Genomic DNA, 15,445 nt, shown 5'->3' on the forward strand with positions numbered 1-15,445 from the left:
ATCCTAAATGTATGGAGTAAGAGGATTTCAAGATAGCATACATGTCTTCTATAGGTGTTTGTTTGTTTCTATACTAGATACTAGATCGTTTTCTGGTTTTATTATGTACGCCAAAACACTTGTGTGCAGCCCACTTACTGGGAGTGTAAAGCAAAGTAACTCTGGGGCCCAGCAGTGGTCGAAATGTAGCTACATTAAAACTGTGTAGTTCAACACAGACACCCCTACTCACCGACACAGTCGCAGGTGGGGAACTCAGCCTGGAGGTCCTTGGCGGGCATGTCTAGCAGGCTTTTAGTGGGCGTGTCCAGGTAGCGTAGTGGCGACTCCAGGAAGCCTTTTAGGGAGGGGTTGAGGGGGAAGCCGTCCTTATTGGGGGTGTCGTCCTCGCCCCCCTCAGAGAACGATCCAGTGGTAGAGAGGACAGCCACGTTCCCATTCGTCTCGATCTTCATACGTTTGGGCAGCGGGGACGCGGAGGGGGAGAGAGGCACGGTGAAGGGGTCTTCAAGGACGCGGTGCTGCTGCTGCTCCAGATGGACCTCTTGGCGCAGCGAGAGCGGCAACTGGGCCCCCTCGGGCTGCTCCTCCATGGGGCTCTCAGTGGAGGGCTGTGTGGCGGAGGTGTAGGATGCTTCACTCACACCCCCTGTCACATTCTCCTTGTCCACCTCCATGTCCTGGTCTGCTGGTGGGGCTGTGGTAGAAGCTAAGGGAGTAGGGCTGCAGGACTGGGTGTTGGTGGTGCTGGACGGTGACGCGGGCCTGGCTTGTCCTGAGGTAATGTTGGGCTGAGACTCTATCACCACGGGCTGGGCTGAGGCTGAGGGGGACTGGTCCTGAGGCTGGATCTGAGGAGGGCAGGGCACTGGGGCCGAGGATGAACTGTCCCCGAACTCTGCCTCGAACTGGAGGATCAGCTCCTCAAACTTGGGGTCCAGGGAGCTGAGGCCTGGTATGGACTGAGAGGTGGTGGAGGTCTGTGTGGCGCCGGCCTCCCCTGAGCTAGCCGGGGCGTCCGGGGCTGCAGGGAGAGGCAGAGGGGTTGAGACGGCTGGACTGTTTACAGAGAAGGCAGGAGCAGTGACAGAGCGTGCAATAGAAGAGTTTAAAATGGATACCTGAGATTGGGCCGGGGTTGGGAGGCCTGCGGCAGCCTGAGTGGGGTTACCGAGGAGGGGGAAGGTAGGGAAAGGGAGAGAACCTGAATGGGCGCTGGCCAGAGGCAGGGCTCCGATCATGGTGAGTGGAGACGGTTTCTGTATGGAGATCTGGCTGTGAGGCAGGAAGGTTGGCAGGGAGGCTTTCCGCTTGGTTTTCTTGATGACTATCGTCTTGGGTTTTGGACCTGGATAGAGCAGCATCCCCGGTTGCTGCTTGAGGAGCGGCGATGTCCCCGCCGTGCTCTTCCTCCTCTTGGGCTCCTTGGGCTCCTGCTTGATGGCCACAGGGATGAGGTGGCCCTCGGGGCCCATCTGTTGGGGCCACCACTTGCGGAGGTTCTGGCAGGCCTGGGTGGGCCGTGGAGGGCAGAGGCCTGGGGGGCCGGGAGGATTAGAGAAGAGGTTCCTCTTGTGGTGAAGGTGCTGCTGCAGGGCTGTCTGGGTGGAGTAGTGGATGGCTGTGCTGCCCGCGGAGAGAGGTGGACCAGGGTACCCAGGCTGCTGCTGGCCGTTCATCAGGCCGTAGCGACTGCCCATGTAGGCACAGGCAGAGCTCTGGTACTCTCCAGAGTTTACCTCCTGCTTGACCTGAGGCATCCCTGGTTCCTGCTTGATGTGGTGATGTGGGATAGGCAGCTTGAAGGGGTCATTTATATACTTTCCGCTGGAGTCCCCCAGTAGCTGTTTGAGCTTGGACATGGGATCGCCAACGCAGTGGCCACCGGATGGAGGGGCGAAGTGAGACTGCTGGGAATCTGAGTTCATCATCATCCACTGGTTCCTCTGCTCTTGGATTCCTCCAGGGGCCTGCTGCTGATGCCACTGCTGAGGGTGAGGGTGGGGGCTGCCTGCCTGGGTCTGCCCGGGGAAAAGCAAAGTGGAGGACGGGAGAGGGGAGGCGTGGGCCGGATGACCCTGGGACTGGGGTCTGTGCTGCTGCTCCCACGACGAGGACCTCTGCTGGGGGTACAGTCCAGGGGGGACAGATTGTGACCGCGAGGAGGACAAAGAGGACATGGAGCCGGGGGAGGGGGGGAGCAAGCGGTTGCCGTGCTGGGGCTGTAGAGGGGGTTGTTGGTGGCTGGTAGAGGAGGCCTGGGCAGGAGGGACCACAGTCTGGGGGGTGGTGGCAGACAGCTGGGTCAGGGCCTCGATGGCTATGGCCGTCTGCAGACTGACGTTCTTCTCCTTGGCGATGGAGAGAACCTGAGGGGAGCAGGGGACAGAGCCTGGGCGTTGGCCCAGTTGGTGTGGGTGAAGGGGTGGACAGGAGGGCGGGTTACCTCCATTGACATGGGGGTGAGGATGGTGGTGGGGGTGAGGGGGCTGTTGTGAGTGTGGTGGCTGTTGATGAGGTGGCGTGTCGGCGGCCATCTTGGAACAGGGTGTGTTGTTGTCCTGCTCCTCCCCCGCCTGTTTGATCCTCTTTTCCAGCCACTCCAAGTAGTCTGGGCAGTCTGGCCCATCACAGTCACAGTTTGGGGGCTTGTGGCCGTGCCTCGCTTGGCTCAGGGCAGTCTTCAGGGCAGTCTTCAGGGTGGTCTGCAAGGTGTTCAAGTCCTCTGGGGGGCTAGCCTGATCCCCTCCCTCTGGGGCTTGGAGCCTGGCTTGAGCCGCGGCCCCCTTAGCAGTGCCCATCTCCTGGTTGAACTTCTCATACAGCTGGGCGGTGTAGGACTGGGCCTCGGGGATGGGGGCCAGAGAGCCCACATTAACACTGGCTGAGAAGGCTACCAGATTGCGTGCGTCCTCCATGTCTGCCTCGTGGACGGGCTTCCCAGGAGTCCTACCAAAACTGCCCCAGCCACTGCAGGGCAGCTGCTTCTGGGGTTGGGGGGCTTTGCCCTGCCCAGGTACCCAACCCTGTCCTGGGGGAACACTCCCTGACCGATGGGGCTCCCTCTGGGTGTCCAGGCCGGCTCCACCCTCCTCATGGGTGTCACTGGGTTGCCGGCTCACCCCATTGGTCGGTTCCAGGCTCAACGAACCGCCTTCTTCGAGGCGGTCATGTGACCCAGTTTCCATCTGGCCTCCTCTTCTGGGGCCATCCACTGAACCAGTGTCCGAAACAGTCTGAGAGAGAGAGAGAGAGGGAGGACACAGATGAAAGAGGTTAGAGACCAGAAAAAAATAAATAGGAACTGTGCATCAAGTTGGAATAAGCAATACCTTAATCAATATACAAAAGTATATTGTTTTAACATGTTAACAACAAGTTTTTATTCAGTCGATGATCTTAGCTTAACATCATACTCAAACAAAGCATTCACAGAGAAGGGACAAATCAACATATCATAATGATTATGACAGGGCACTGGCTAGAATCCATTCCTCATTTCAGAGGTCTCGGTTTGGGTTCCTCACTCACTCACTCACTCACACCCACACCCACACCCACACCCACACACACACACACACACACACACACACACACACTCGGTCAGGCCAGTTGGGGAAATGAATTAACTGTTGCTTCAACAGTGTTTCCACAATGATCAGAGTGTTGAAGTCACAGACCATGTGACATCATTGTGCAGTAATGCTCACGCTACTTACTACACACAGCAGTCAGCCCATGTAAAGGTTTACCATCCCCCCCAAAGGCACAAAGGATCATTTAAAAAGCAATCAAATATACACAAACGCATGGCAATTACCCCCACATATCTGTTTTACTCAAGGAAGAAAGAGTAGAATGCTGTGAACCTACGGGCAGCATTACTGCATCTCTACCATTCACTTCAATAGTTACAGGTAATAAACTTGCAACTCAACTTCCCTATTTAAATGTCAACATATTACCAGTGTATATATTAGCTCTACGTTGTCAATGACTGTCTATTAGCCAAGCGGGGTTCCTGGTTCCTGATCCTGTGGTCCTGAACCTCTCCCTCCCTTAGGCCTTTATGACTGGGGAGTATCTATCTATCTCTACACTGCTGCATTCAACACCTGTCATATCACCATGGGGTAAGACTAGACACACTCAATAAATGCATGATGGATCAACAAACGCAATAAGAATGTGTCAAGGATCTAGAGAGCAAAGATGTAGCAAAGAGTGGTGTGGTAATTAAGCAATAAGGTCTGAAGGGGTGTGGTATATGGACAATATACCACGGCTAAGGGCTGTTCTTAAGCACGACGCAACGAAGAGTGCCTGGACACAGCCCTTAGCCGTGGTTTATTGGCCATATATCACAAACCCCCGAGGTGCCTTATTGCTATTATAAACTGGTTACCAACGTAATTAGAGCAGTAAAAATACATGTTTTTACTGTCATTTTTTATTTCCTTACTTATCTATTGTTCACCTAATACCTTTTATTTTTACTTAAAAATGGTACTATTGGTTAAGGGCCTGTAAGTAAGCATATCACTGTAAGGTGAAATGTTGTATTCGGCGCACGTGACAAATAAACTTTGATTTGATTTGATACCCGTGGTATACGGTCTGATATACCACAGACAATCAGCATTCAGGGCTCCAGCCACCCAGTTTATAATCCCAAATCATGTGCATTGATAGTCTACGGTGACATTCCTGATGCCATTTCACAAGTGTGCTTCGAAAGACGATAGTAGAGCCTTGCATGACTCTCACTTCCATTAGAGTCCATTAGAGATAGAGCACGATGATCTCATCTGATTGTTGAAGCTGCTCATCCAATACATTAGCTGTGATGACATCACTGTTTAATGGACCTGCAGAATAAAGGCTGCAAGGTGACAGACTATAGGGAAGGATCTGGTCTCCTGGCTCCTGGTTTTGGAGGGGAAAACTAAAAGCAGTGCTGTTGTCAAAACACACTATATTGCTTCAAACAGCCTTCTCAACACGACACTGACTTCAAAACAAGTTGGAAATGCAACCGATCTGTGCTTGAATCATGTATCTGCAGTGGCACCCCTTAAATGGACATCATACAAGTATCGGAAGGACTGGGTCTGCTGTTTTGCTTTGTCAAAATGGAGCCCATACTAAGATGAGTTGTTTCCTATGAGTAAAACTGTGTCCACATTTTCTGTGTGTCTACAAACTGTTTACAAATTGACAAGCATCAGACATACAAACAGGGAAGGGGATCTATTCTACGCAGTCTTATGCTACTTCCTCTTTAGAGTAATATGACACTGTCTGTCAGTGGTGTGTATAAAACAGGGAGAACACAGGTCTGAAGACGATTCATTATGATCTACTGTGTTTGAGGAGGCATAGCAAACAAAGATAATCCAAGTACAAACACAGAGTACGGGTAATGAATATACACCACAGTTCAAAAGTTTGGGGTCACTTAGCAATTTCCTTATTTTTGAAAGAAAAGCAACAAAAAAAATTGTCCATTAAAATAACACCAAATTGATCAGAAATACAGTGTAGACATTGTTAATGTTGTAAATGATTCTTGTAGCTGGAAACGGCTGATTTTTAATGGAATATCTACATAGGCCCATTATCAGCAACCATCACTCCTGTGTTCCAATGGCACGTTGTGTTAGCTAATCCAAGTTTATCATTTTAAAAGCCTAATTGATCATTAGAAAACCATTTTGCAATTATGTTAGCACAGCTGAAAACTGTTGTTCTGATGAAAGAATAATTCAAACTGGCCTTCTTTAGACTAGGTGAGTATCTGGAGCATCAGCATTTGTGGGTTTGATTACAGGCTCAAAATGACCAGAAACAAATAACTTTCTTCTGAAACTCGTCAGTATATTCTTGTTCTGAGAAATGAAGGCTATTCCATGCGAGAAATTGCCAAGAAACTGAAGATCTCGTACAATCTCGTACAATGCTGTGTACTACTCCCTTCACAGAACAGCACAAACTCGGCTTACCAGAATAGAAAGAGGAGTAGGAAGACAAGTACATTAGGACTTGTGAGGCGTCTGTTTGAGAAACAGACGCCTCACAAGTCCTCAACTGGCAGCTTCATTAAATAGTACCTGCAAAACACCAGTCTCAGTGAACAGTGAACAGTCAACAGTGAAGAGGCGACTCCGGGATCCTGGCCATCTAGGCAGAGTTCCTCTGTCCAGTGTCTGTGTTCTTTTTCCCATCGTAATCTTTTCTTTTCATTGGCCAGTCTGAGATATGGCTTTTCCTTTGTAACTCTACCTAGAAGGCCAGCATCCCAGAGTCGCCTCTTCACTGTTGGCATTTGTTTCTCAAACTAGACACTTGTCTTCTTGCTCAGTTGTGCGGGCCTCCCACTCCTCTTTCTATTCTGGTTAGAGCCAGTTGGCGCTGTTCTGTGAAGGGAGTAGTACACAGCGTTGTACGAGATCTTCAGTTCCTTGGCAATTTCCCGCATGGAATAGCCTTCATTTCTCAGAACAAGAATAGACTGATGAGTTTCAGAAGAAAGTTCTTTGTTTCTGGCCATTTTGAGCCTGTAATCGAACTCACAAATGCTGATGCTCCAGATATTCACCTAGTCTAAAGAAGGCCAGTTTTAATTATTCTTTCATCAGAACAACAGTTTTCAGCTATGCTAACATAATTGCAAAAGTCTTTTCCAATGATCAATTAGCCTTTTAAAATGATAAACTTGGATTAGCTAACACAACGTGCCATTGGAACACAGGAGTGATGGTTGCTGATAATGGGCCTCTGTACGCCTATGTACGTAGATATCTCATTAAAAATCTGCCGTTTCCAGCTACAATAGTCATTTACAACTAACAATGGCTACATTGCATTTCTGATCAATTTGAGGTTATTTTAATGGACAAATAATGCGCTTTGCTTTCAAATACAAGGACATTTCTAAGTGACCCCAAACTTTTGAAATGTAGTGTACAGTCGTGGCCAAAAGTTTAGAGAATGACACAAATATTAATTTTCACAAAGTCTGCTGCCTCAGTTTGTATGATGGCAATTTGCATATACTCCAGAATGTTATGAAGAGTGATCAGATGAATTGCAATTAATTGCAAAGTCCCTCTTTGCCATGCAAATGAACTGAATCCCCCCCCCCAAATATTTCCACTGCATTTCAGCCCTGCCACAAAAGGACCAGCTGACATCATGTCAGTGATTCTCTTGTTAACACAGATGTGAGTGTTGATGAGGACAAGGCTGGTGATCACTCTGTCATGCTGACTGAGTTCGAATAACAGACTGGAAGCTTCAAAAGGAGGGTGGTGCTTGGAATAATTGTTCATCCTCTCTCAAACATGGTTACCTGCAAGGAAACACGTGCCGTCATCATTGCTTTGCACAAAAAGGGCTTCACAGGCAAGGATATTGCTGCCAGTAAGATTGCACCTAAACCAACCATTTATCGGATCATCAAGAACTTCAAGGAGAGCGGTTCAATTGTTGTGAAGAAGGCTTCAGGGCGCCCAAGAAAGTCCAGAAAGCGCCAGGACCGTCTTCTAAAGTTGATTCAGCTGCGGAATCGGGGCACCACCAGTACAGAGTTTGCTCAGGAATGGCAGCAGGCAGGTGTGAGTGCATCTTCATGCACAGTTAGGCGAAGACTTTTGGAGGATGACCTGGTGTCAAGAAGGGCAGCAAAGAAGCCACTTCTCTCCAGGAAAAACATCAGGGACAGACTGATATTCTGCAAAAGGTACAGGGATTGGACTGCTGAGGACTGGGATAAAGTCATTTTCTCTGATAAATCCCCTTTCCGATTGTTTGGGGAATCTGGAAAAAATCTTGTCCGGAGAAGACAAGGTGAGCGCTACCATCAGTCCTGTGTCATGCCAACAGTAAAGCATCCTGAGACCATTCATGTGTGGAGTTGCTTCTCAGCCAAGGGAGTGGGCTCACTCACAATTTTGCCTAAAAACACAGCCATGAATAAAGAATGGTACCAACACATCCCCCGAGAGCAACTTCTCCCAACCATCCAGGAACAGTTTGGTGATGAACAATGCCTTTTCCAGCATGATGGAGCACCTTGCCATAAGGCAAAAGTGATAACTAAGTGGCTCGGGGAACAAAACATCAATATTTTGGGTCCATGGCCAGGAAACTCCCCAGACCTTAATCCCATTGAGAACTTGTGGTCAATCCCCAAGAGGCGGGTGGACAAACAAAACCCACAAATTCTAACAAACTCCAAGCATTGATTATGCAAGAATGGGCTGCCATCAGTCAGGATGTGGCCCAGAAGTTAATTGACAGCATGCCAGGGCGGATTGCAGAGGTCTTGAAAAAGAAGGGTCAACACTGCAAATATTGACTCTTTGCATCAACTTCATGTAATTGTCAATAAAAGCCTTTGACACTTATGAAATGCTTGTAATTATACTTCAGTATTCCATAGTAACATCTGACAAAAATATCTAAAGACACTGAAGCAGCAAACTTTGTGGAAATTAATATTTGTCATTCTCAAAACTTTTGGCCACGACTGTAAGTTCAACCACTTCTACACCGAGACAAATCCATGACACGCTGAGTATCCAAATAACACATATCATATTTTGACTTTTCCTCGGAAACATCTTCAAGTCCTATTCTACAACAGCCTAAACTAAATAAGGAAGTCTTCAACATGGCACTGTGGACATGTCAGAACAGGGAGTGCAGTGGCATTGAGGCTACAGCAGGTGAAAGGCAAGCCCTGCTCTATGCCCCAGACAGACACACGTTGATAACGCTTGAAGTCCTGTGAGCTCAGACAGACTGAGCTCCATGAGGATTGCACACAGTCATAATCATATCCGTACACTATGTTGTACACACGTACGTACTGTATAACTACACCGCCATTGCGCACACACCGTTTACAGCACAGACAGATACACATAAAGGTAGACTACACCATGTCAAAAGACTGCCTATACCTAGAAGAGGAACTAGGCTGGTTTGTTGTTTTGAGTTATGACCCAACAGGTCTGTGTATAATGCAGGCTTCATCACATCTATATTCACAGTGAGAACACAGCTCTCGTTTGTAGCTCCTACAGTTGGTTGACAGCTGAAGTGGACCAGACACCCTGCTTCCCGTAATTTAAATATATTGAAATGAGCCTTTTGAAGTGTCTAATTATTGGACGGGCCGCTTGCTCAGGCCCTTTGAATTCACCTTCTGTGCCGGGTGTCTGGTGGGGGTCCCTGGGGGGGGGTAGGGGGGGGGGTGAACAGCCGGCCGGCGATACGTGAGAAGCCTCCATGCACGTTGCCCCATAACAAACTGATCATCAGACTGGGGATTGGGGGGGGGAGACAGAATGAGTAAGAGAATTGCAATATATTGAAACAGCGTGGTCACAAAACTGTACAACCCAACAACCCCCCCCCAACCAGTCACATTGTTGTTGTTCATCTCTGTTTCTCACAGTCGATAAACTGACACACTTCCTCTAACTCTCTCTAACACGTACAACACCAATTGAATCGCCGGTTCCACACGCCCGGCTTAAACCCAAACACTTTAACAACACCATCATAATGACAGTTCTCATACCCGGTCAACTGGGATTTCACAGATGTACTTAGCCAAATGAGACTGTCACAAATACCTTCTCTCTCTTCATGCACACTGTGTTATACACACCGCGGCACGCTTACACCTGCGGGCACCTACCACGGTGCTTCTGACAGAGCAGACCACGTGCTCGGACAACTATTGACGCCGTGTGAGAGCTTACTCTTTCCTGCCAGGACACACACACACACACACACACACAAACGGCACGCACCGCACAAAGCTTCCAATTGAAAACATCAACACGCCCAACCAGAAGAGACTGCCTAACCTGTTAGACACCCTAAACTCTGAGACTAGTCCCTTTAAACGACACACAGGCTGTACGTTGCCGGCTAAACAGTCAAGCTGGTCTGTCCTACAACTGGACCACTACGCGTTTGTCCCCACCTCACGTCCCCACCTCCACCAGACCAGAACAGATGCCTTCAAGGTTGACAGCACAAAGTCAAAAAGGAAGGAGGGTGGAGAGACAAAGGGGGTGGGGGGGGGGCATAAAGCCTGGGAGTAGACATAAATCCAAACAGTTAGACACACGACACCCTCCCTCTCTCCTTCCTTCTATCCCCCCTCCCCTGGCTTTCCTTTCCTGCCGTGTCTGTCGTCGAGAAAACATGAAGGAGGAACCATGAGAATAAAACCCAGAAAAGAGTAGAGAGCCCCACACAGCTTCAGTACTTACATGGGTCTAGACGTCCTGCCAGTGGAAGTGGAGAGACACAGCAGGGAGAGGAGGGGAGCATGCAATAGTGGTGCTATGAGGGGAGCCACTAGCAATCTGGTGGAGGCTTTTTTTTGTTGTTGCGGCACACAAGCACCGACACGCACGCACACACACACACACGCACACACCTCCCCCCATGGAACGCACGCACGCCCGCTCTCTGTCTCTTCTTACAGCCGTCACTTTCTGTTTTGTCCTTTTTCCTTTCTCATTACCTCTCTCTGCTCCTCCCTTCCCTTTTCAATATCCTTTTTCTTTCTCTTACACTCACAGTCTGGTTCTTCTTGCAGCCCCCACCTTCGCCACTCTCTCTCTCTCTCGCTCACTCTCCCTCCCCCTCTCTCTTCTGTGTGTGCAGAGCGAGAGGCCATTATCTGAGGCACAGTGGGCACGTACGAGGGAATGGAGGAGTGTGCAGTGAGCAGAGAGAGAAAGAGAGAGCTCGGGGATGGACGCTAGCGGCAGCGCTAGAAACAGCAACACATTGCAGCAGAGCGAGAGCTGTTACCAGGCAAAGCTCCCTCTCTCTCTCCACCAGCACAATCCCTTATTGAATAGGAACACCTTGAATACATAACAGTGTGTTTCGGATAACATTATGTTATGTGTATCTAGTCATGTCTAGTCATTTGGGTTATCTAAGAGTGGAGCGGTTTTTGAGCATGTGGACGCGGTGGAAACCACTAGATGTAGGCGAACGCCAATCTCAGCAGCACTTGCTGGAACATCAACAAGAAAATGAGAAAAAAAACAACAACATTAAAATGTCCATATATATCTATATATGTGGTTTGAATTCGACCGATTCAGACTCAGACTTTCTCCTGCGAGACAAGCTGTACGTCTATCTTTCTGTTTCTGTCATAGTCCGCTGGTCGTTGCAAAGCCGCTGACGATCTCTCTGGTCGTTTCTCTGTCGTCTACCACAGAAATGTTAATAGTAGCTACTTCTTTGCAGGTCTGTTACCTTCCCCGGCCGCTGATGTGTCGCTCAATGCGAGGTGATGCCGGGGGAAGAAGAGCAGCCTAGGACTTGTAAAGGCGAGACGAAGCATAGCGAGTCTCCCACATACCAGAGGATGGCGATGGCTTGAGAGGACTTTAAAAGGTGCCAATACGTTTCACACTCAATCGTTTCTAAAGCCTATAATCTCCTGATTAATACATACGCGAAAGAGGGAGCAAATGGATTGAATGTGATTGAGAGAGGGGGATAAAGACTACAGGACTGGAGTCTGGGGAACTGGACAAGCAGCAGTCGATGGCAGTCTGGTAACATACAGACCACAGGGATAAAGGAAGCCAGAGGGACAGTAGAGAGGAGAGGAACATCGAGGGGAGAGTAAGGAGAGATATTGAGCTACAGAAATGCAACATTCACACACACACATAACAACCTAGTAAGTTGTCTTATTCATGTGACTTCGGCTCTAGCAAGAGAAGGACGAGGGAGCAGAGGAACAGCGATGGAGCGGCTTGTCGCTTGACAGAGACCGTCCGCAGCGGCATGGTGCTACTAGAGACGTCGACGAACGGCAACATCATTTGCACCGACGTCTAAGAGGACAGAAATGATTCCGCTGTCTCTCCTTCTCCATGGCGTGCCTGCTTTCCCTCTCCTACCATCCGGCCGGCCGGTCACTCTGTCCCACCAATGTTCTCCCAACGCTATCCCCTCACCATTGCTTCAGCTTTAGCACCACCATCGCTAGCTTACTCCACATGCTACCCCTCTGACCGCCCTTCTCTGCTCCTTCTCTTCTCTCTGTCCCCTCTCTCTATCTGGAATCAGACTTATCAAAGAAGAAGGGGGAAAAAACATGGCCGACGTCTCGTCTCTCCTCCATGCAGATGAGATCCTTGTCAGCTCCTGCACAGTATTGTTTTATTATTATGAATGAGCATGTGGACACTGCGCATTGGCTGGATTTATTGGAGTAACCTCTCCCTCTATCTCTCTTTCACTCTCTCTTTTTCCGCTCACACTTTCTCTCTCGTGTTTGGTTTCTGCCCATTCCTTTCCATCGCTCCAGGTTCATGGCAGACAGTGTCACTCCAACCCTGTCGGAGGCTTTCGTTGTCTGGCCCTGTGACTCACACAGTCCTCCACCAGCGCTGCCTGGCATTCACACACACCGCACGTGCGCAGGCGTAACCCAAAGACAAACACGGCACAACCCAAGCTGCTGCCTAGTAGTAAAGGGAAGTGTGTTGTGTCACATGTCCAGGAAGCACCAATGAGAGAGAGAGAGAGAGAGAGAGAGAGAGAGAGAGAGAGAGAGAGAGAGCGAGAGGGGTGAGCGAGAGAGCTAGTGAAAGCATGTAGTTATGACATAACTGTTACATCATCAGAACCCGCCCGGCTGCCCCGCCTCGCACAGGCTGGACTTAAGTCTCATATGACACCGTGTGTAGACCCCCCCCCCTTACCCCAATACACACACACACTCTCATTCATTCACCCTCCTGACTAGCGCTCGCTCTCTCCCGCAGTGCAGTGACACAGCATTTCTCGCTCTTAGAGCAAACTTAACCGTCTCCGTTCAGCGTAACACACTCATCTGCTCAACGCCAACAAGAGAGTGCATGTACAACAAAGAAAGACGCAAACCCCCACCCCTGTTTTAAGAACCTGAATACGACATGAATATGAATTCCCGATATGAATTGGATTAGCCCCAACCGATTTCTAAAAGGCTGTTCTGGCCTTGTCATATAGACAGTTCAAACAGCGTAGGATAATCCAAATGCTTTTAAGCAACTAGCGGGCCAATCACAGGAGGTTGGCGGCACCTTAATTGGGGAAGACGGGCTGGTGGTAACGGCTGGAGCAGTAGAAGTGGAATGGTATCAAATACATCAAACACATTGATTCCATGTGTTTGATGCCATTTCATTTACTCCGTTCCAGCCATTATTATGAGCCGTCCTCCCCTCAGCAGCCTCCACTGGCCAATATATAGATGCATTCTGCTAGCAGTAGACTACACTTCAATACTCTTGTCAGAACTATACTGTTTTTTTCTTTATACATTTTCTCTCACATTTTTTGAAGCTAAAATAGTCAATTTTCACACAAATAATATCTTCCCAGAAAAAAGCTATATTATGTTAACACTGGGGGAGTTTTAGGTTAGTGCTACGGTTATGTGATACACCACCTGGGATGAGCAGACCAGCAGCCATCACAGCTCAGACAACAGACTCACTTATCTAGTGTGTCAAGACCACCACCTCCCTAACGAGCCCTATAAACCCTTGTAGTCTTCACCTCAGTACGTCAGAGCCACACCAAAGTTGACGGGCCTGTCCATGTGTGGACTCATAAAGGGCCAGTTTACCGGACACAGATTAAGCCTAGTCCTGGACACTAAAATAATTTTATATAAAATCTCCCATTGAGTTTGTTTCTAGTCCAGGACTAGGCTTAATCTGTGCCCAGTAAACTGGCCTTTTATGTATAGGACGGGATAAACTAACAACCACTCTTGTCAAAGTTAAAAGTGAAAAATGATTTTAACTTAAATCTACCCACGATGATATAAATCTATACACACATTAGCCATTTATTTTAACCATATGTTCCATCAGACTCATCAAAACAAAAGGAGTCTATTTTACTCCCAAATGGCAGAAACTATTGTTCTGTGATCTCCTCAACAATACACCAGAGAGAACGTTCCCTATGTCTCAACCACCTGCAGACACAACTGTCATGTGTACTTTGAACTCCTTCAGGCAAACCCCTGACTACCTTGTGTTCCCTAGACCCAAACCGCCACAGACAGTCACAACAATTGAAGTACTGCCAAAGCCCTGACAGACATACAGTGAGGGAAAAAAGTATTTGATCCCCTGCTGATTTTGTACGTTTGCCCACTTACAAAGAAATGATCAGTCTATAATTTTAACGGTAGGTTTACTTGAACAGTGAGAGACAGAATAACAACAAAGAAATCCAGAAAATCGCATGTCAAAAATGTTATAAAATGATTTGCATTGTAATGAGGGAAATAAGTATTTGACCCCTCTGCAAAACATGACTTAGTACTTGGTGGCAAAACCTTTGTTGGCAATCACAGAGGTCAGACGTTTCTTATAGTTGGCCACCAGGTTTGCACACATCTCAGGAGGGATTTTGTCCCACTCCTCTTTGCAGATCTTCTCCAAGTCATTAAGGTTTCGAGGCTGACGTTTGGCAACTCGAACCTTCAGCTCCCTCCACAGATTTTCTATGGGATTAAGGTCTGGAGACTGGCTAGGCCACTCCAGGACCTTAATGTGCTTCTTCTTGAGCCACTCCTTTGTTGCCTTGGCCGTGTGTTTTGGGTCATTGTCGTGCTAGAATACCAATCCATGACCCATTTTCAATGCCCTGGCTGAGGGAAGGAGGTTCTCACCCAAGATTTGACTGTACATGGCCCCGTCCAGCGTCCCTTTGATGCGGTGAAGTTGTCCTGTCCCCTTAGCAGAAAAACACACCCAAAGCATAATGTTTCCACCTCTATGTTTGACGGTGGGGATGGTGTTCTTGGGGTCATAGGCAGCATTCCTCCTCCTCCAAACACGGCGAGTTGAGTTGATGCCAAAGAGCTCCATTTTGGTTTCATCTGACCACAACACTTTCACCCAGTTGTCCTCTGAATCATTCAGATGTTCATTGACAAACTTCAGATGGGCATGTATATGTATTCTTGAGCAGGGGGACCTTGCGGGCGCTGCAGGATTTCAGTCCTTCACGGCATAGTGTGTTACCAATTGTTTTCTTGGTGACTATGGTCCCAGCTGCCTTGAGATCATTGACAAGATCCTCCCGTGTAGTTCTGGGCTGATTCCTCACCGTTCTCATGATCATTGCAACTCCACGAGGTGAGATCTTGCATGGAGCCCCAGGCTGAGGGAGATTGACAGTTCTTTTGTGTTTCTTCCATTTGCGAATAATCGCACCAACTGTTGTCACCTTCTCACCAAGCTGCTTGGCGATGGTCTTGTAGCCCATTCCAGCCTTGTGTAGGTCTACAATCTTGTCCCTGACATCCTTGGAGAGCTCTTTGGGCTTGGCCATGGTGGAGAGTTTGGAATCTGATTGATTGATTGCTTCTGTGGACAGG

The 15,445-nt window shown here is 48.4% G+C and overlaps 1 protein-coding gene across 2 annotated transcripts in view; it reads right to left on the reverse strand.

The window, feature by feature from the left end:
- Positions 1 to 15,445, reverse strand: part of LOC115164298 (methylcytosine dioxygenase tet3) — a 42,565-nt gene that overhangs the window by 14,480 nt on the left and 12,640 nt on the right. Inside the window, exons 1-2 of one of the 2 annotated variants that reach the window (XM_029716626.1) lie at positions 10,293 to 10,922; positions 233 to 3,236 (exon numbers count right to left, since the gene is read on the reverse strand). In XM_029716626.1, coding sequence (XP_029572486.1) covers positions 233 to 3,188 — 2,956 coding nt within the window. In that variant the 5' untranslated portion in view covers positions 3,189 to 3,236; positions 10,293 to 10,922. Of the gene's footprint in view, positions 1 to 232; positions 3,237 to 10,292; positions 10,923 to 15,445 lie in introns of those variants that run through there. The other variant, XM_029716625.1, reaches the window with a different exon arrangement.

The sequence above is a fragment of the Salmo trutta genome, chromosome 27 (genome assembly GCF_901001165.1).
Source record: "Salmo trutta chromosome 27, fSalTru1.1, whole genome shotgun sequence".
In the NCBI taxonomy this organism is placed as follows: Eukaryota; Metazoa; Chordata; class Actinopteri; order Salmoniformes; family Salmonidae; genus Salmo; species Salmo trutta.